This window comes from Felis catus, chromosome B3, assembly GCF_018350175.1.
Source record: "Felis catus isolate Fca126 chromosome B3, F.catus_Fca126_mat1.0, whole genome shotgun sequence".
Taxonomy (NCBI): domain Eukaryota; kingdom Metazoa; phylum Chordata; class Mammalia; order Carnivora; family Felidae; genus Felis; species Felis catus.
Window position 1 is genome coordinate 145,577,152 of NC_058373.1, and position 19,970 is coordinate 145,597,121.

Here is a 19,970-nt window from a genome sequence, read left to right on the forward strand (position 1 = left end):
TATGTTCACGGGGCTCAATGCTTTCTCTTCTTCCGCGGAGGGCCCCCACAGCCGTGCCCCGGTGGGGGTGCACCTGTTCTCTGCATCGTCAGGGGTGCTGGGGCCCCAGGGTCTGGAGGGAGTGGCTCCCTCGCCCCCGCCCCCTCTTTATTCACTCAGCTCATGAAGCTTTCATTCTCTATGTGGTGCACCAGTGCCGTGCACTCTTCTTAAATTTCTAATTTGAATCCAAGTTAGTTAACATACAGTGTAGTATTGGTTTCAGTAGGATTTAGTGATTCATCACTTAAGTATGACACCCAGTGCTCATCCCAACAAGCGCCCTCCTCAATGCCCACCCCCCACCCACCTCCCTCCATCAACCCTGTTTTTCCTCTGTATTTAAGAGTCTCCTGTGGTTTGCCTCCCTCTCTCTTTTTATCTTATTTTTCCTTCCCTTCCCCTGTGTTCATCTGGTTTTGTTTCTGAAATTCCACATATGAGTGAAATCATATGATACTCGTTTTTCTTTTCGCATAATACCCTCCAGTTCCATCCACGCTGTTGCCAACGGCAAGACTTCATTCTTTTTGATTGCCGAGTAATACTCCATTGTATGTATATACATCTTCTTTATCCGTTCATCCATCGATGGACATTTGGGCTCTTCCCATACTTTGGCTATTGTCGATAGGGCTGCTGTAAACACTGGGGTGCGTGTGCCCCTTTGAATCAGCATTCTTGTATCCTTTGCATAAATACCTAGTAGTGCACTCTTGCATAAGCTGTGTTACACACACACACACACACACACACACACACATGCGCGTGCTGAGTTCATATTCACGAGGCTGCCTTCAGGCCCAACACTGGTACCTGTGGCTCCAGAGCTGCCCTGGACTCCGCCCCTGCCCCGGAGAGCTGGGGGATGGGGGCTCTGTATGGGCTCCTCGGGAAGCAGCGAGGCAGATTCTGGCACGGCAGCGCTGAGGGGCTCCCAAGGCTTTCCAGGCTGTACCCTCAGGCAAGCCCCCTGGGGACCCAGTCGGACTCCTGCCCCCTCCCCCGCCACCATGTGTCCCTCTGTCCGTCACTGCCTGTCCTCAAGCTAGAGGCTGAGCTCAGGCTTCCGAGGGGTGGAGGGCGAGGGAGCAAGAACAGGAGGGGAGAAGGAAGTCAGTGGCATGGGGTGGGGTGGGAGGGACACAGGAGGTCCACGAAGGGGATGCTGGTGAGGCCACAGGGCTGGCAGGGCCTCTTGCTGCACCCCTCACCTTCAGGGTCCTAGGACAAGCCCCCGTCTCTCTCAGGCTTCAGTTTCCCTATCTGCGTAAGAACCTTCCGTTTGTTCCTCGTGTTGTTTCGAAATTTCAAAACAGGTGGTCTCCAAAATACTTTTCCTTCACCCAGAGACTGTGGCCGAGGTGCGCCATCTGCTGGCCGTATGTGGCAGTGCCCCCGTTCCAGATGTGGTTGGGAAAACGGGAAGATTGTCTCCCCGGAGTCCTGCCTCTTCTCTGACTGCTGGGAACCAGGGAGTCCAGGAGGAGGGCGTCTGCCTCTGCCACCTGTCAACCTTCCCGACTGGCTGCCTATCTTCCTTAAACATTCACCGACACTCATGAATGCCTGGCCTGAGCTGGGCTCTGGGCACCCAGAGAGGAATCTACTTTCCGCTCTGGAGGGGCACAGGCACGTGCCAGGTGCAGAGGACATACGAGGACTGGGGGACTCGTCCTGCCTGGGGCTGGGAGCTTTCCTGGGAGAGGTGGCACCTGAGTTTGACCTGAAGGCGGAGTTGGCCAGCTCTGAGGGAGAAGTCCAGGCAAAGAGGACAGGAGACCAGCAGGGCTTGAGTCCTGGGGGCATGCGAGTAGGAGATCCAGACCGGGCATGCTGCAGGCTGGCTGGCCGACTGCCACTTTGGGCTCAGATTTCTACCAGGGGCCAGGAGCCCTGGCAGGCTGGGCACGAGGGTCAGAGCTGGGAAGCATTCTGATTAGGAATTGCTTACATTTGGGCCAGAGCAGAGATCCAGGCTGGGGGCCGGGAGGGCTGGAGAGATAAGCACCCCTCTGTGATGGGAATTCACAAAGGAATCGGCAACAAAAAGCACGCCTGGGATTCACCCATGCCTTTATTTCTTCAACAAATGTCAGGGGGTATCTCCTCTGTGCCACGGACTAGGGAAGCAGCTGATATTCTAATGGGGATGATGGACAACAAGCAAAGAAGAAACTTTTATACTCATTCACGGTAGGTGCTACGGAGGAACATGAAGGCCAGGGGCATCTGGGAAATGTTGGGAGGGGCTGGAGTTCTAGCTTTGGTGGGCAGGGAAGGCCTTGCTAAGGTGACCTACTAGAAAACACCTGAGGAGGGAGAGAGAGCCCTGTGGGCATCTGGGGAACAGCACCCCTTCAAGAGGGAACATCAGAAGCCGTCACCCCAAGGTGGGTGGGCCCAGTGTTTAGGAACAGCCAGTCAGGAAGGTTTGGGGCCCACTGTTGAGGAAGCCTGTGGGGCTGGAGCAGAGCCAGGAGGTCGGGGAGGCCTTGCGGGGCACAGGGGTCACCGGGGCTCACAGGGAAAGAGATGGGGAGCAGAGGTTTTGAGCGGAGAGTGGGTGTGGTCTCACCCACCTCCTTAAAGGCTCCCCAGGATGCTGTGCCCAGAGCCGACTGAAGGGGGATGCCGTGGTCGCAGAACCTCCGTTAGGGGCTACTGCAGTGAATACGATGTTGGCAGAGATGGGGCTTGGGCAGCGCAGGCCGTGGAGGGTAGTTTTTGACTCTGGACAAACTGCCCAGGTAGTGGGGACAGGAGGTCTGGTGGATAGGACGGGTGCCGACGAGACCAAGCAGGGGTCAAGGCTGACTCCCGGTTGACTGAACTGAGTGAATGAGGGAGCAAATGAATAACGGAAAACGCAGCACTCGCGCACACCCCCTCACCCCCTCCCCCCTTCCTGGAGCCCATCCCCACCGCCTGGAAGAAAGGGCCGAGGGGTGGGCCCTTGCACAGCACCGCCCCTCTGCTGGCGCTGGCCGAGGTGCTGAAGCCACAGCGCCTGCTGCCGTTTGAGCGCTCCCAGCCTGGGCCCTTCTGGGCTCCTCCTGGCGTGGGGTGCCAGGCAGGGGTGGGCAGACAGCAGAAGGGGCAGTGGGGCTGGCACAGTGAGGGTCCCCGTTCTACAGGGAGCCGGCCGGACTGCCAGTCCCCCTCTCTACTTGAACAAACCCTGATCCCACAGTGCCCTGAGGGATCACCCTGTGGGGGTGACCGTCTTTGGCCAGGTGAGGGCCCCCTCCATCCCGCAGCTCCACAACTGCACTCCTGAGGCCACTGAGGCCAGGCCCTGGGGGCAAAGGGGGCGAAGAGGCAGCAGGACATAGGGGTTCTTGACCATAGGGGCACAGACTCTCCATCCAGACTGCCTGGGACGAATTCTGGCCTGTTTTCTCATCTTCAAAATCGTGATCACAAGAACACTCCTATATTGTCAAGTGGGTAAAAGGGAGTCTGGTCCACAGTAGATGCTAGGGTTTGCTAGCTGCCTTCCTGCCAGCACTCAGGTGCCCCTGTAGGACGGCTGGTGTGAAGGCGGCCTTCTTCTCCCGGCCCGAAGGCTGCCCTCAGAGCTGAGGAGTGGGAGACCACAGCCTCACCAGGAGCTTCCCTCATGGACACGGCTGGGCTGTCATCCCCGGCTGCTCTCCTGAGGCACCCTTCCCCCACTATAGACAGACACCAGCCCAGCCTCTGCAGGGGTGCCGAGGGGAGTCTGCTGAGCTGACCAGGCGTGCGGAAGCGTGGGAGGGTCTCAAGGCCCCATTCAGATGCAGGGGGAAGGTTCTTTCTCTCTCCACTCTTGGAGGGAGTGAGGGTCTGTCCCATGCTGAGGTGGTCCTAGTGCGTGGGCCTCGGATCATTTGACTGCAGGCACTCTGACACTTTCTTATCTCCTTAGCAGATATTAACAGCCAGGGTTAAAACCATACAAAGGGATACAAAGTGGAAGTGAAAGCCTCTCCCTGGCTCCACCCTCTCCTCTTCCCAGAGGCAAAGGCTGTTACCGGTCTCTGTGTTTCTCCGAGGAAGGGTCCAAGGCTTTGTGGGCAGAAATCTCTAGAAAGACAAACCTGACCGTGCCAGACACGTGTCGGGGGCATCTTTCCAAGAGGTCCCAGGTTTCACCCGCGTCCACTATCATGGAGGACCCGTGTTAGAATTCGTTGTCCACTTCCCTACTGGTCCAGCTTTCCACCAGCACAGAGAGGGCTGCTGCGTGCTCGTTCTCGGGGGTGCACCGTGGAGGGGGGAGTGGGGGTGCCTTCCCAGCTCTCCAGTTGCTGGCTAAAAGGACTGGCCCCTTCTTTTAAAGGCTGGCTTGGGGTGGAACTGGAGGCCAGCCACAGGGCGTCGGGCCCAGGACGGACTCATTTGTGTGTGGAGTGGGACCAGGGGGGTTCCGAAGGTCCCCAGCAATCCCGGAGACTTGGTGTGCTGGGCTCAGGGTTCTCCACGCCTGAGGCAGGAATCTGACCACTCCAGCCCAGTGTCCTCCTGCCTCCCTGAAATATTGCCACGTGGGGTCTGATTGGAGGCCGAGTCCAGCAATTAATCCCGTCAGAACTCCGTTCAATTGCAGGGGGTTTTCTGTTTTGCTCCCTTGGCCTAGATTTCCCCAGGGACAGCTCTGACCGGCGCTGCGTGCCTGGTAAATTAAACGTTAAAAAAATCTCCACGATGACTTTAATCAATCCACTGAGATGGCGGGCAGCCTCCTCCCAGAAGAGCCGGGTCCACTGGAGGGAGCCCCCCACCCCCAGGCTCGGGTCTTGGAGGAGGGGGGCAGGACAGTTCTCTTCAGTGCCTGCCTGAGGGAGAGGGGAGAAGATGGGGGTCTCCAGGGTGGCCTGCTGGAGCACAGCTCTTCCTAAACCCAGACCATAGGAGCCCAGAAGAGGGGGCTGGAGAGGGGGAGTGAGGGCGACCCTGGCCCCTCTTATAGCTGGCCCTGATCTCTGCCCCAGGCCAGGGCTGGCCATGGGGGCAGGGCGGGGGTCAGCTCCTCCCAGGGTCTCTCTCCTCACCCAAAAGCTGGGTGGGGGCGGGGTGCTGGCAATTGCTGGCCCAGTGGCCCACAGATAAGGTGTTTACGATGTGCCTGTTAGGTGCGGTCAGGTGGAAGCACTGTCCTTCAGCTGCCGTCTGGGGGAGTCAGGGGAGGAACCTGGGGAGGCAGGAGGGTCTCCTGGTCCCTAGGGGAGTTGGGGGCTGGGGAGACTCCATGATCCTTCCATGGGGCAGAGAGGAGGGTCTGGCTGGCCCCATGGTAGCACCCTAGCCACGCTGCTGCGTCCTGCAGTCTAAGCACCAGGGCCTCTGGAGGGGGCAGCCCTCTGACCTCCAGGCCCCCTAGCTCTCCAGTCTTCTCCCCTAGCAGCTTACCTTCCAGGTCCTGTTCAAGGCCCGTCCCCCAGCTCTGTCCCTTGACACCTCCCCCGCAACTCCCAAAGACCTTCCTCAGGGGCCCAGGTGATTTAGGCAACCTGGTCTCTTCGCTTAACTCCTCCCCAGGGGCTGCGCACAGAGGAGCCACAGGTCTGGCTGGGAGTTGGAATCCGGGCAGATCTACCCTGGATCCGAGTGGACACGACTCGACTCCGACCACAATTTGGCCCTGCCAGGAGACTAGCGGGAATCCCCCAGTCCGCAGGGAGTTACTGGAGGGGCCAGAGGGGTCGCTCAGAGGGGAGGAGCTGCTGGTGCTGGGGGGCTGGCCTTGGAGGTCCATAGGCGGAGGCTGGGGCGTGGGATGGGGGCTTCCCAGCAGCCGCCCCAGACGGGGGCGTTCTGGAGCACTAGCAGGATGGGGTGCACAAGGCCACTGGGCTCCCTACGCGTCTCCAGGGCCTGGGAGCCCCGGGACGGATCGGATCAAAGGGGGAAGAGCCGAGATACGTCTCCAGTCGGCAGAGGTTTACGAGAGCCCTGCTCAGCGCCTCCCCCCCCTCCCCCCCGCCCCCCCGCCCCCGGCCCTGCGCTCCCGGGCCGGCGCATCCGGCAGGGGCCTACGAGGCAAGGAATGCGGGCCCAGGCGGGGTCCCCGCGCCCCCACCCTCCGCCCCCCAGCAAGCGGGCCTTGGGTTCCCCGCGCCCCTCCTCCTCGGGTGCGCCCGGCCGGGCGTTTGGCTCCCCGGCCCGGCGGAGGGGGCGCTGTCGGCGCGAGCGGGCGGGCGGGCGGGGCCGGAGCGCGGGGGCGCGCGGCGCGAGCGCAGGGGCCGCGGAGGACCGGGGGCCTGGCGGGCGGCCCTGCGCGGTGCGGGGCGCGGCGGCGGCGGCGGGCGCGCGGCCAGTGAGCGCGCGAGCGGGGAGGCGGCGGCGGCGGCGGCGGCGGCGGGAGGAGCTCCTGGCCGCTCCCCGCGCTCCGCTCCTCCATGGCGCTGCCCGGGCCGCCAGAGCCGCCCCGCGGCGCGCCCCGCAAGGTGCCCAGCCTGCTGGAGATGGGGGCGCTCTGCCTGGACTCGGAGGTCATCCTGGGCTTCACCAGCCACCTCCTGCGGCGGCGAGCCAAGGTGAGGGCCGGGCGGCGGGACGCTGGCGGGACGCGGCGGAAGCGCTGTCCCGCGACTTTGCGGCGCGGCTCCCGCGGCCGAGGGTGCGGCGCCGGGAGGGAGGCAGCGGGTCACCAGCAGCGTCCCGCAGGCCGGCCCAGGGACTCGCTGCCGCACTTCACCCCGCTGCCGGCGCCCCGGTCTCCCACTGAGGCTGCGTCCTGGCCGAGGCAGCCAGCGGGGCGGAGAGAGCAGCGCAGGGACTCCGGATCCCACGGCGCGCCTGGCTGGGGGTCGGGGGCCTGGCGGCCGACCCTGAGTCCCTGAGCTGACTCCAGGTCCTGCCGGGCTGTGTGCGCGCCCCCCTCCCCGGGAACCCGGTGTGGGGTGTGAGCGTGTGCACCCCGAGCGCCGCAGCGGCGCGGACAACTGAAGTTGCGGGCGTGGCCGGCCCGGGTGTCGGACCCGGGCGCTCGGCATCAGTGTGTTCCCGCGGGTGACTGTGGGGAGTGTGTGTGTGTGTGGGGGGGGGGGGGGCAGAGCCGCACTTCCCGGGCCCGGGTGTGTGTCGCGTCCCGGACTAGTTGAGGGGCGGGCAACCGGGCTGTTGGCTGGCGATGCGGCGTGGGGAGTGCCCCGCGGTACCCAGAGGCGGACGGGGGCTGCCGCCTTTTGCCTTCGGGAGGCTGAGATGAGATGGGAGAGGGGAAGAGCTTCGGCCCCCGGGTCGGCGGGAAAGGGCTGGGGGCTGTGGGTTTGCGGAGTCAGAGTGGGGACCCCCTGCCCACTTTATCCCGCCCCCGCCCCGCCCACGGTCAGAAATGACTCGGGAAGCCGGGCGGGGGGGCGTGTGTTACGATGCACTGCTCCTTTTTGGGGAGTGCGTGCGTGGGCAGGGAGGACCTTCCAAGTAAAAGGGCGGTGGGCAAAACGTAATGAAGGAGGGGTCGCTTGGAGGGGCCCAGGCGAGGCGAGGGACAGTTCTTATCTGTGTGAGCGTTCGTGTGCGCGGGGAGCCGCGCGGGCCGGGGTCTCCGACTGGACCCCGGCCCGCCAGCCGGCCCTTTCTCTGGCTGGGCTCCTCTAGGTTCCCGGGGCGCGTCTTCTTGCCCAGGACTCGTGGCGCCCGGTGTCTCTCCAGCCTCGGGGCGGAGAGCGCGCGGCGGCCAGCAGGGGGCGCTCGCGTCACGGGAAGCCCGCGGCCGCGCCCTCCGAGCGCGACCCGGGATTTCTGGCTGCGCGGGAGCCTAGACCCCCAGCCGCCTGCGCCTCACATCGCGGCGACTCTTAGGGCCGGGCTGGAGCGGGAGCAACCGGTCGCCGAGATGGGGGGCGACCTCTCAGCCGGAGACAAACAGGCAATTAATTCCGCAGCTAAGTTCCCATCTGCCAGGCCGGCTGACAACAGGTCCCGCGCACACGCCCGGGGCCAGCCGCGCCACCTCCTCCCGCTTCCCGGGCGCACAGCGCGCACACGCACCGTCCTGCACACGCGCGGCTGCAAAGACACGCGTGCCGCTTGCAGACTCGCCTAGAGAGAGACCCTCTGGCGCAGGCACTGCACGTTCCGAGGCGCGGACCGCGGCGAAACTCACCTACGTGCGACTGTTAGACCCGAAGGGCGACCAGCGACACGCGGAGTGCGCTGTATTTGCAGGAAAAAGCGAGTGGGAGTCTGGGCCGGGGTTCAGCCCCTTCCTCGTCCCGCCTAGCACCGTGACCTTGGGCGAGACCTTCTCTGCGACCTCAGTTTCCTCGCCTGTTACGTGAGGAGTGGGTCGGTGCCTCCCAGGAGACGCGCAGACCCCACTGTCCCGGGAGAGGAGCAGGAAGGCGCATGCGCGCAAGTGTACCGAGTATCTCACGGGGGCCCCCAGCGCCCCTCCCTCGGGCCGGGACTCGCCTAACAGGTCGGGGTCCTTGGAGTGGGAGGGGCCGCGCGGCGGAGAGGGCTCCCTCCCCCACGCGCAGCCGTGCGGAGGGCTCAGGCGGGGCGGGACGGCCTTCCCGGAGCCCCGCTCCGCCGGCCCCGCCCCCGGGGCCCCGCCCCCGCCCCGCCCTCGCCTCCCCTGCACGCCCGCCGCCGCCGCCGCCGCCGCCGCCGCCGCCGCCGCCGCCGCCGCCGCTGCGGCCGCCGCCGCCACCGCCGCCGTCGTCGCGCGCTCTCCTCCCACACGCCCGCGCCGCCAACTTCGGAGCGGCCGGCCGGACCATGGGGGCGCCCCGGGGCCGGATCACGTAGCTTCGGCGACCCCGGAGAGCCCTCGCGGCCCGTAGCGCCCTCCCGGCCCTTCCGGCGTCCAGGCCATGGGCGGCCGCGGCTCCCCGCTGTGCACAGCACCACCCGCGGTACGCGCGGCCGGGCCCCGAGAGGGAGGCGGGCGGCGGGGCGCCAGCCGGCGCCCCGAGACGGAGTCCGGGACGCCGAGGATGCTCGCGGGGTGCGCTGCGCCCCCTGGGGGCCGGGCCTGGAGCGGAACGCTGGGGGCGCCGGGCCCCCTGCTGGGAGGGACCCCCATCCGGACCCCCCCCTCCCCGGGTGGAAGGAGAGGGCGGGCGGCAGGTTCGCGCCCCGCGCTCCGAACTTTGTCGCGTGCCTCACTCCGGGGCCGGGACACGCTGAGATCTGGAGTCACTGGTGCTGGGTCCCGGCGTGGCACTGCTCAGGGGCCCAGGCTCACGTCCCCTTCTGCCCCCACCCCCCGCAGGTGGCCGAGGGCGGCCCGGCCCGCGAGCCGCTGCAGCTGTTGGAGGTGTCCCCCCGCAAGAGGCTGCCCAACGGGCCCGAGCAGGACCCATGCGGCAGCCGCCCTGCGCCCGAGGGCGCCGGTGCGGGCGCAGAGCAGGGCCACTCGGCCGGCGGGGGCGGCTGGTGCCGCCACTGCCACACGAAGCTCGCCGAGCTCAAGCGACAGGCGTGGAAGCTGGTCAGCGGGCCCGGAACACCCCTCCGGGTAAGTGAGCCTCTCTCGGACCCGCTTCTCCGGGCAGGGCCCGTGCCGGCTTTGGGGAGACCTCGGGGCCCCGGAGGGAGGCGAGGTTCCGCCGAGTGTTTTCTGCCTCGTTCCTTCCCTCCTCCGGGCCTCGGTTTCCCCTTCTGTAACGCGGTGCGTGTGGGTTGTAGCAGTTCATCCTAAGAGGCTCCGCGGAGGGATTGGAGGCCGGTAGGGCAGGCGCTTCTCCCCGGAGCCACAGATGTCGCACAGCTGGAACCGCAGTCTGTGTTTGGGAGGGGGAGGGGAGAGAGGGAGCCGGCAGGGACTCCACCCAGGGCGGGACGGCTCCTGCCCTGCCGGCAGCCAGAGGTTACTCGGTGCGCGGTCGCCCTTGGGGCCCCCGGGCCCCCAGCCAGGTGTCTGGAAATTGCACACCTGGGGCAGGAGGGCTTGGAGGACCAGAGCGTGGGCCTGGCGCTGTGGGGGGGGCCCTGCCTGCCCCCCTCCCCGGGTCGTGAGTGAGAATGGTGTGTGGGACATGGCCTGGGGCTTTGCTCACCTTAGGCAGTGGCCACCCTTTTGGGAAGCGAGTGCCTGGGCCCCAGCCGCCTAGGTGTTGGCCCTGGGAGAGGGCTCTGCCAGATTCCCCAGCCAATGGGCTTGCCCTGGTCTTGGAAGGAGCTGGGACCATTGTTCAAGGAACAATGAGCGCTGGAAGTTTGCAAAGCCTGGGAAGGTGGGGGTCTCCAGAGGAAGCCCTTCCCGCCAGACCTTCAGTCTTTTTGAAAGCCTTCTTGGGAAGTCCGCACAATCCCCATTGAATCTAAATATAGGTCTCTAAGGGGGCTTAGAAGTCTGGGGTGGGGGCCCGGCCCTGGGTTCCAGGGGTCCCCTGGTGTTCCTGTCTCGGCCAGGTGGGGGAAGGGAGGGGAGTCTCGTTTCTGTCCTGGGCGCACCCTTTCTGCGGTGGGGGGAGGGGACCTGTGGCCTGTCCCCCGGGGTGGGGCTGGACCCTCCTCACTTGCTGCTCCGGGCAGCGTGAAGGCTTTCCAAGCTCTGTGCCCCAGATGGCCTGCATCTGGTCGAAAAGACAGCAGAGGACCTTCAGGGCCCCACGAGAGGGTGGTTTGGGACAGACTTCCGGGGGTCTGTCAGAGCTGCCCGGCCATCTTATTACCCCATTAGGGGAAACTGAGGCCAGAGAGAGGAGGGGCTTCCGTGGCTGGTGGTGCTGGGCATGTCGGCCAGCTGGTTGCAGGTGGGTGGGGGATCCCGGTGGAGAGAGACAGAGGCCCTCATCAAGGGGGGGGGGCGTGGCTCACTGGTCTCCTCCTGCTGATGCTGAGCAGGGAAGCGTCCTGACCGCCCAGAGGGCTCACCTGCCCCCTGCCCCGGTCTGTCCTGGGTTCGGCAGTAGCCCTCAGTGCCAGGTGGGGGCTCACCCCCTTTCCTGGCCATCCTTGGTACCCAGTGGCATGCTCACCCAGCAGACCAGGGTCCCCTGCTTTGTTCCTGCTCCGCGGCCCCTCCCCCGCTGTGTTTCCTCCTCTGTCAGATGACTGAAGTCTTCCCGGGGCCATTCTGGGAGTGAGGTCCGACCTGTAGGGTGCTGTGCCCACGGGAGGGAAGGCCCCATGATCCACTGTTTCTCCCCAGAGGATGGAAACTCTCCAGGCCCTTGGGCTGAGCCACCCACGCCCAGGGACCTAGGGGTTTGGGCCCGAGACCTCCGGACCTTGGTAGGCGTCATTGTCCTGTGAAGCCCGGGCTGTCCCTGGCGTCCTGGCCCACAACTTCCTTCAGGGAAGGCTGGGGAGTTGGTGCGTAGGGCACGTGCACGGACCTGCTTCTGCTTTCGGTTTGGGAGGTAGCTGGGGGGGTGGGAGCTGTGTGTGATTGGCTTCGGTGAGCCCAGTCCTCCTCAGAGTCTGGCCCATGGTCCAGGGAAGCACGGGGCTTTGTTCTGAGGCCAGAAAGACACTGGGCGGTGGGGCTGGAGCCGGACCGGAGCCTGGCTATCGGAGGCCCTCACCCTGGGGGTCCCTGCTTGATCTCGGTGTAGAGAAATGCTTGAGAAGGTGGAGGGACTTTGATCTTTCCCCCGGCTCAAGGTCACCCCATTTTCTGCCCTTGGCATCCCCGCCAGGGCTCCGCCCAGCTGGCTCCTTGCCCACCCTCCCACCAGCAGACGGCTCCCTGCTCTGGGACCTCAGGCAGGTTTGTTGAGATCCGGGACCATCTGTGTACCCATTTCACAGGTGGGTAGAACAGGGCCAGCACAGGGCGGCTCGAACCCCTTGGCCCTTGCTGCTCTTCCCGGGATGTGGGCCTCAAGGGTCCTTCTGTGCCCGGGTCTTTGGTGCCCGTGGGGTTGAGTGGGGCATTTGGAGCCTTGCCCAGCCATCAGGTGTCCCGGGTGTAAGGCCCTCCTCTCCTTTGCTGCTGTGTCCTCTTTTCAATCTGTGTCTTCCTCAGTTTCCCCGTCCGGGGAGTGAAGGTGACCGTAGTCCCCACCCAGGGACAGCATTCTCGTGGAGGGGCTAGGACTGTGTCCTGATGCCCCCAGAGGGCACGGGAGGGTTGGAGCCTGGGAGACTGTCCTTACCCGAACCAAGAAGGGCAGTGGGCCTGGGTGTGGGGCGGACGGCCGGATGGGGGCCTCCAGGCTGGGCACCCCTCTCTGCCCCCTTCAGCTCTCGCCAGGTTCCCCAGATGAACCCTTCAGGACCCTTTCACGGACTCTTCCCACTGTGGGCCCAGCTGCAGATACCCTTCTCATCCCCAGGCGATCCGGCCAGTTCCCTGCTCTGATCTCCCTGTGCCCCTCCCGGGTGCCCCTGTCTCCGAAAAGTCTGCCGGGGGCTCGCAACATGTCCCTCGGAGGGACCAAACCCGGGCCTTCCTCTTCTGCCGCAGCTGAGTGCCCCCCAGCTTAGCCACTGGCCGCTCTGTCCCCCTTCCCCCGAGGCAGAAGCTGGGGCTGCGTCCACACTGTTCGGTTTCCTCACCCACTGCCTCGAACTGGTCAGCGAGTTCCTGCAGACCCCTGTCAGCATCCCTTCTGTCCCTTCCCGACGCCTGCCCGCCCCCAGCTCCCACCCTCAGTGCAGCCAGGAGGGACCTCTCATCAGGAGGGGTCTCTGCCAGTCCCAGTGCTGCTGTCCTGGCCCCATCAGACGGAGGCACACTGAAAGGGACACCCCTGCCCACAGAGGCCACTCTGCCTGAAGGCCCCTTCCTGTCCCTCACCCCAGGTGGTTTGTCATGGGCATTCCTTTTGCAGACCCCCGGCCCCCGTCCTCCCCTGGCCCCCGTCCTCCCCCGGCCCCATCCTCCCCCGGCCCCCGTCCTCCCCCGGCCCTCGTCCTCCCCCGGCCCCCGTCCTCCCCCGGCCCCATCCTCCCCCGGCCCCCGTCCTCCCCCGGCCCTCGTCCTCCCCCGGCCTCCGTCCTCCCCGCGCTCACGTGGCAGAACTACGCAGCCCGAGTCGCCAGCGCCCCCGGTTCTGGTGCCTGCACTGCTGACTGTGGCTGGGAGACTCAGCCTGCGTGGACTGGCTTCCCTCCACGTTCATGGCTCTGACTGCTCCTCCAGGGTCACTGAGCCTCCCTCCCCCATACCCCACCCCACTCTGGAAGGCCACCCGACTCGGGGCCTTTCTCGGCCCTTTCCACACCCCTTGGCCACTGTGCTGCCCCTAGGCCGGGAGCTCTGTCCAGGCAGGCCTGGGGTCTGGGTGACCCCTGTACGTTTGTTGAATGACTGAGTGACCCACCCCTCTGTGTTCACCCCCATGGCTGTTGGGCTGGATTCCTGCTCTCCCCTCCCCCACCCGGGTGACAGCCCCCATGGAGGATGGCCATCCTAACTCCCCTTGCAGCAGCGGGGGCAGGGCTCTTGCTTGGGGACCCATCCCAGCTGCCATCCAGGTGCATCACGCAGAGGTGACGACTTCTCCAGAGACCACATGACCTTCGACGCGTCGGTACCAGTGTGGGATTGATTAGCGCCCCCTGTTGAGGGAAAGGGATCAATTCTCATTGGGCTCTTGGAAACCTCTTGCTCACCTGGCAGGGGGTCCCACCCTCCTGTCCCCCACCCCCGCCCACCCACCATGAGCTCCACAGCCACTGCCGAGGTCCCTGCCCACCGGTGCAGCCCCAGGCATGTGCTAGCTCACATTTTGCACCAAGCTGGACAGTCGGTCTGAAGGCTGCTGGGGAGGCCGTGGGTTCCTGTCCAGTGCACGGCTCAGGGGCGACAGAAGTAGGCTCCTGAGGCTGGAGTCCTGGAGAGCCTCTCGCTTCTCTCTGGGGTCTGGCTTGGGGGTGGGGTTCTGCCAGCTCGACATTCAGCTGTCACTCCCCCGCCAGGAAGCCTTCTGAGTCCCCTGGGTGCTCTGTGTCCATGGCCCCCAGCTCTGACTGCAACAGTGGGCCCCTGGGTCTGCTGTCCCAGCTGCCCTGTGGTCCCGGGAGGGCAGGGGCTGAGCTCAGCTGGCGTGGGACGTTTGCTGCCTGCGGTCAGGGTCCCTGAACCCCTGGTTCCCACGCTGTCGGGAGCCTGGCCTGGGCTCCACCTGTTTCTGGGGCCGCCGCCCCCGTGCCAGGACCAGGGTGTCTGCCTTGGGGCTCCACAGGGCAGGGCAGGCGGCCTCAGCAGAGCACCCCCGCGGAGCCAGGTGTTGGCAGGCTCTGGAGGCGGCTGGGGAGGGGCTGGGGAGGTGTGAGAGGGGCGGGAGCTCCCTGGGGCTGGTCTCCCATCTGGCAGGGGCCCCGATGATGACTCAGCCCCGGGAAGGGATGAGTGTGTGGGCCTCGGAGGCTCCCAGGCCGCTCTGGGGGACCGAGCCTGTGCCGGGGGAGGGAGGGGGGCCGGTTAGGTCTCTGTGAGATTTCAGCTGGCCCCTCCTCCCTGGGCCAGACGGTGGTGCAGCCAGTGCCCCCTGGTATACTTGGGTCCTTGTGCCTGTCTCATCTCCTTGCTGGTCCAGGGCTTCGGGGAGTGAGGGTGGGCAGTGCGGGTGGGCTTGAGCTGAAGGGCTGCCAACCCCTGCCTTCTGGGCACCGGCCACAAGCAGAGATGGGGCTTCGGGAGCTGGCCTTGGTGCGGGCCAGTCCCTGTGTCTCGTGGGAGGGAGCACGAGGGGCGTCCCGCTGCAGTCAGAGGTGGGGCGAGCCAGGGGCGTGTGTAGGGAGATCGGCCTTGCTGCCTGCCTGCTGAGAGTGAGAGGTGGAGGGTCAGGGAGGGAGGCCACAGGTCACCCCCCCCCCCCCCCGGGCTGCTCAGAGCCTTGGCCGCAAGACTTGTGATGGTTTGGAATGGGCCGAGGAAATGCATCTGGGGCCTTTTCCTGGGTGCCTTGATCCCTCGAGTGTCACGGAAGGATCTCATTTGGGAGTCAGAAGAGCCAGTCCTTATTTTAAATAGCAAGGCAACTCGAGTTTCCCTTTCCCTATGCCTGCGGGGAAGCTCAGGCCAGTGGATTCTTCAGCTTCCGCCAATGACACGGGCGTGTTCTCTTGTGTCTTTTGGGAATTGATCATTCCTATTTGTTCTAAAGCAACTGTCTCTATGGTTTTGTATCTGACGTCTGCCGCGTAGTTCTTGAAAGCCGTGGCCGGTGCTTTGTGCAAAAAGGTGTGGAGTGTGAGTAAATGAATAGAATAGAGGTGGATTGAGTGTCCCCTTGGCCCGTGTGGCCTCTGTCTGCTCCTTCACTCCCTGGGAACAGAGCAAGAGTCTGTGGGGGGCCGAGGGGAGTGGAGTTGAGGCCAGGCTGTCCTCTGGGTTCCTGGAGGCAGCCAGCTAAGGTGGCTGGGCCTCTGGGAACTCCTTTTTAAAATTTTTTAAAAATTTATTTATTTTTTGAGAAAGAGAGAGATAGAGCTTGAGCAGGGGAGGGGCAGAGAGAGAGGGAGACACAGAATCCAAAGCAGGCTCCAGGCTCTGAGCTGTCAGCACAGAGCCTGATGCGGGGCTTGAACCCATGAACTGAGGTCATGACCCGACCCGAAGTCGGATGCTCAACCCACTGAGTCCCCCAGGTGCCCCTGGGAGCCACCCACTCCTTTTACTTTGCCCCTGAGCTCTGAGCTCTCCCTTCCCACGACGTGGTGGCTGGAGACGCTCCCCTGCGGGAGGGAACCCAGGGCGTGGCGCCACTGCCTGAAGCGGGAGCCTGGGGCATCACCCCTTTGCAGGGTCTCTGCTTCCCCATCTGCGAACAGGGTCCTGGGGCTGAGTGCCTTGCTCCCCCGGGTTAAAAGGGGGCATTTTCACTTCCAGTGTCACATTTTGTGGCTGGGGGATCCCCTGTGGGGCTGGGGTGGCTTGAGGGCTGTCTGCAGGGGTCCGGGTGCCCTGTGGGTGGGGGGGCTCCCCGCCAGCATCCCAGGCTTCAGTTGTGGGGGCTGGGCTGGGGGCAGGGGTGGGTGGGCTCGGCGGGCGCCTGGGGCTGACAGATTGATGGTCCCGCCGGGCCCGGTGCCGGCCTTCTGCACTCGCCTCTGACCCCGTGATGGATGCTGGCCCACCTGTCCCCGAGGGTCCCTGTCCACCCCTCACAGCCATGATGCCAGGCCGCCTGGAACCCCGGCCGGCCCCACAAACTCGGCCCGTCTAAAACCTGAGGGATCGTGTGGGGACCATTTTGGCTTGGCTTGCTTGGTGGTCGCCCAAAGTGCAGCCACGGGCCCTCCTGGTCCCGTCGCTGGGGCCCCACCTCCTTGCCCTGTCCCTTCCCGAGCTCTCGGCATATCGGGCCCCGGCCGTGCCTCCCAAGCTTGGTGGTCTGATCCCAGAGCCCCTCAGGCTCATGGTGGCCGGTGAGGAGCATGGTTTGTGGCCGGCTGGGTGTCTGTGGAGACGGGTCTGAGGGGACTCATCCGGCTGGCGCAGTGGGCCAGTGGGGAGCCTGGGCGGGGGGGGGGGCCTGGCAGTCTGGGCGCCGGATCTCGAGATGATGCTGGGACCCGTCCTGTCCCGTGTCTGTCCTCTCTGCTGGGTGATGGGTGAGGAGGGCTGGCTGGGTCTGTGCTGTGGGATCCCTCCTCTCAGAACGCCCCTGGGGCTTGGTTAGGTCAGGGGCTGGGGTGCACACCACCCTGGGCTGTGGGGTGGTGCTTTGGGAAGGGGGAGGGGGGACAGGGAGCCGGGCAGACGGGAGGGCCGATGCCTGCGAGCCGTCGGCTGACCTCTGTCTGAGCAAAACACGCTTAACTCCACCACCCCACATGGTGAGGGAGGAAACAGCACGCGTGGGGGTGAGTGACCCTCCCATGTCTGTGCTCATAACGGAAATGCTGTGGGGCTGGGAGAGAGGACTCTGGAAAGGGGCATCCAGGAGGGCCTCCTGGACGAGGTGGCATTCGATCTCAGAACTAGCCCCACAGAGATGGGGTGAGGGCCTTCAGGGATGGCCTTCTGGGGTGGGGATGCCTGTCTCGGGATGCCAGGTAGAGGGAAGAGGGGAAGGGGGATGAGGTCAAAGGTCAGGAGGTGTGGGGGAGCGGACTCGCCCTCCAGCCCTGGAGCCAAGCTTGGGGCCTGGGATCCCCTGGAAGTCCTTCCACGAGAGCGCTGCGGCCCTGGGTCCCCCTGGCGGCCTCATCGGAGGGGCCTGGTGGCTGGGTGCACATCTGGGCTGGCCACCCGCACGCAGAGGTTCCCAGCAGAACTTGGGAGGCCCGGGGCCAGCTGAGGGGCACGGGCTCCGCTCCGTTTCAGCGGCCGCCTCCTCTGGCTGGGCCACCCAGGGCAGCGTCCGGCCTCCCTGGGGCTCTGGGCCCTCCTGAGCGGCCCTGAGAGCGTGCCGTGGCCCGTGGCTCAGATGAGGAGAATGGGGTCGAGGAGAGCGGCAGCTCACCCCCACAGAGTTGGACTGAAAGCTGTGTCTGGGTGAGCTCCAGGCCCCCCGAAGCGTGTGCGGAGCCCCCTCTGAGTGGGGAGCGCCCCCAGGAAGCCAGCCTGTCTACGCCGCTCCCCACCCCCCAGCCGAGGCCGTCCTGCTGGTCAGGCTGTTAGCCATCAGGGTCCCCACCGCCCTCGCGTGGCGTTGTGGCATCGGGCGGAGGACAGGGGAGGCCACTGGAGGGAGGGGGTCTCAATGAACTAGTGTGTGCCCCGAGCTGTCCAGCTGGCTGGTGCCTGGCACAGGGCCTTGGGGACGGGTGCCAGTCGGCGCCGGGTGGGCCGGGCAGCACCCCCCGCTCCCCCACGCCACCTCCCCGGCAGAGGAGGGGAGGCTGTGTCAGCCATGGGGCCTTCGGAACTGCAGCCTGATGGGACCGGATCAGTGTCCGGGGTTCTGGCTGGCGGGTGGGGGAGGGTCTGGCCCGGGGGTGTGCAGTCTTCCTGTCTTCCCGCCGGACCCAGGGGATGTGGGTGGGCAGGGCCTCTGGCTGAGAGTTGGGCCCTTGGCGAGGTGCGTGGCGGGTGGAGGCAGGGTGGGGCGGCCCAGGTGTGGCTGGCTGGCAGACTGAACCCCTGCCCCCACCGCCCCCCGCCCCCGGCTCTGGGTCCCCCGGGCTGCACGCGACATCGGAATGTCATCGCCAACAGAGCCTGCAAGGTTGGAGCAGCGCCTGGTCCGGCAGCCAGGGGTCCCTTCCTGGACTTGTGGTCAGCTCCGAAGCAGTGGCTGCCCAGGGTCACAGCCCGGGGCATTTGTTTGTGGAGGGAAGGGAGGGTGAGGCAGAGGGACCCCAGCGAGGACCCTGGCTCCAGGCGCACAGAGTGGTGGGCTGGGGAAGGGAGCCCCTAGGCCTCAGGGCCCCCCCGCGGTCTTGGCCTCTGGCCCCGTCTGCCCTCCGAGAGGCCCTGCCGGTGGGTGCTGAGCCCCCTTTTTAAAGGCGGGGCGACGAGGGCTCAGAGAGGGTTGTCTCGCAGCTCTGAGGTCTGGGTCTTTTTCCCAACTGGGGAGCACGGTCCCCGCTTCCTCCTGTGTCGGCCTCAGTGTGGGGATCTGGGAGCTCCTGTCCTGCCCCGAGGGTGGGCGCTGCTCGCCCTGGGCTGGGGAGGCCCCTCTGGGTGGGATGACGGGCCAGCTCGTCCCTGGAGCAGTCAGTCGTTCTGGCCCTCCAATGCAGGAGGAAGTGGAAGGATTACTCGAAGCAACTTGGAGACCCCAGAAAGGAGATGAAAAATGGAAAGTCATTACATTTAGGGGGGGAGCCTCCCTAAAACCCTGGCGGCATGATGGGTAGATGGTTTGCGGTGCTAAATTGAATCAAATTAAAAAAACATTTTCCAAACGCAAGATATCTGCTTAATTAGACTGCAGAGGAAAGCGAAAGGTAATATCTTGCAGTGGGGTAATTACTGTCTTTCTGAAGGTGCTGGGCTCCAGAGAGGGGGTGGGTGGTAGATGGCATGGTGACTGGGCCTTTCAGGGGTCAAACGTCCCGAAATTGGGCCAGTGACCTCTCATGGGCTTGGGCCTGTGGGCCCTGGCAGTTGCAGGGGAGGCCTGGCTTCGGGGAAGGGCCTTCCCAGCCCCTGGCATTAAGGTCTGAGGGCCGTTGGCTTGTGAGGGGAAGGCCACCGCGGTCCCGGAGAGGGGAGGCGGGCGGGGCTGCAGGGACTGCCCAGACTCTGTCCCTGGGGAGGCCGCCCAGGGGCGGCAGGTGGTGTGGGTGAAGCTCCCCCTCCGCGGAGTCCTGAGCACCGGGCCAGGGTGCTGGGGGTGGGGAGCCTATGCCGGCCGCGGCAGCCTGGCGAGGTCGTAGGTCCCTCCGGTGTGGGGCGCATGCTTCCAAGTGAGAGCAGCGAGTGGCCCAGCCCAGTGCTGCCCGGCCTGCCAGAGGGGCTCAGGGCCGGGCGGGCTCTCGGCCCCACCAGGGTCTCTGCGTGGTCACCCACGGCAGGGCTCTCCTCTCGTGTCTCGGGTGTGTGACGCGAGACGGAGCTGGGAGAGATACCCTCTGCCCTGCCCAGGAGAGGATCGCCCAAGAGGCGCGCTTGGCTGCCGGTGCTGGGAAGGGGTGGTGGGCCCCGCAGTGGGCTTGGGCCACGGGGTGGGCCCAGGTGTGTCTGGGCCGGGCCTCCTGGGCGGCTGGCGAAGCAGGGCCGGGGTGTGGTGAGTACCCCCTGCCCCCAACTGGAGCAGACCTGCCTGGTTTCCTCCTGGGGCTTTGATGGCGGAGCTTGGGGCCTTGGTGGGGCTGGGGCCTCCCTGACAGCTGCCATGTGCGTTCCTGATGACACAGCTGGTGTGGGGGGGGGGGGTTGCTGTGTGCCTGTGGGGGTCTGGTGCGTGCTCAGGTCAGTAAGTCCCCCCCCTTCCCCCCCCCCTCCCCCCAGCTTTCCTTCCTGCCTCCTTCTGCCACAGGGCTCCCCCACAGGCCTGAGGTCCCCAGGCCGGCCTCGGCCTCGGCCCTGAAACAATGGGCTGCCGGGCCTGAGGGGGTGGGGGCTGGGCTGGGGGGGGGGCTGGGCTGCCTTTCAAGTCTCTTAATGGCACTTCCTTCCCCTCACGCCCGGCCACCATTAGCAG

The 19,970-nt window shown here is 65.6% G+C and overlaps 1 protein-coding gene across 3 annotated transcripts in view; it reads left to right on the forward strand.

Annotated features, from left to right (window-relative positions):
* The first annotated feature begins 8,638 nt into the window (after nucleotides 1-8,638).
* KIF26A (kinesin family member 26A) overlaps nucleotides 8,639-19,970 on the forward strand; it is a 40,545-nt gene continuing 29,213 nt past the window's right edge. For all 3 annotated transcript variants that reach the window (XM_045060614.1, XM_023256122.2, XM_045060615.1), the window contains exons 1-2: nucleotides 8,639-8,888; nucleotides 9,248-9,493. In XM_045060614.1, the coding sequence (XP_044916549.1) occupies nucleotides 8,847-8,888; nucleotides 9,248-9,493 (288 nt within the window). In that variant the 5' untranslated portion in view covers nucleotides 8,639-8,846. The remainder of the gene's footprint in view (nucleotides 8,889-9,247; nucleotides 9,494-19,970) is intronic.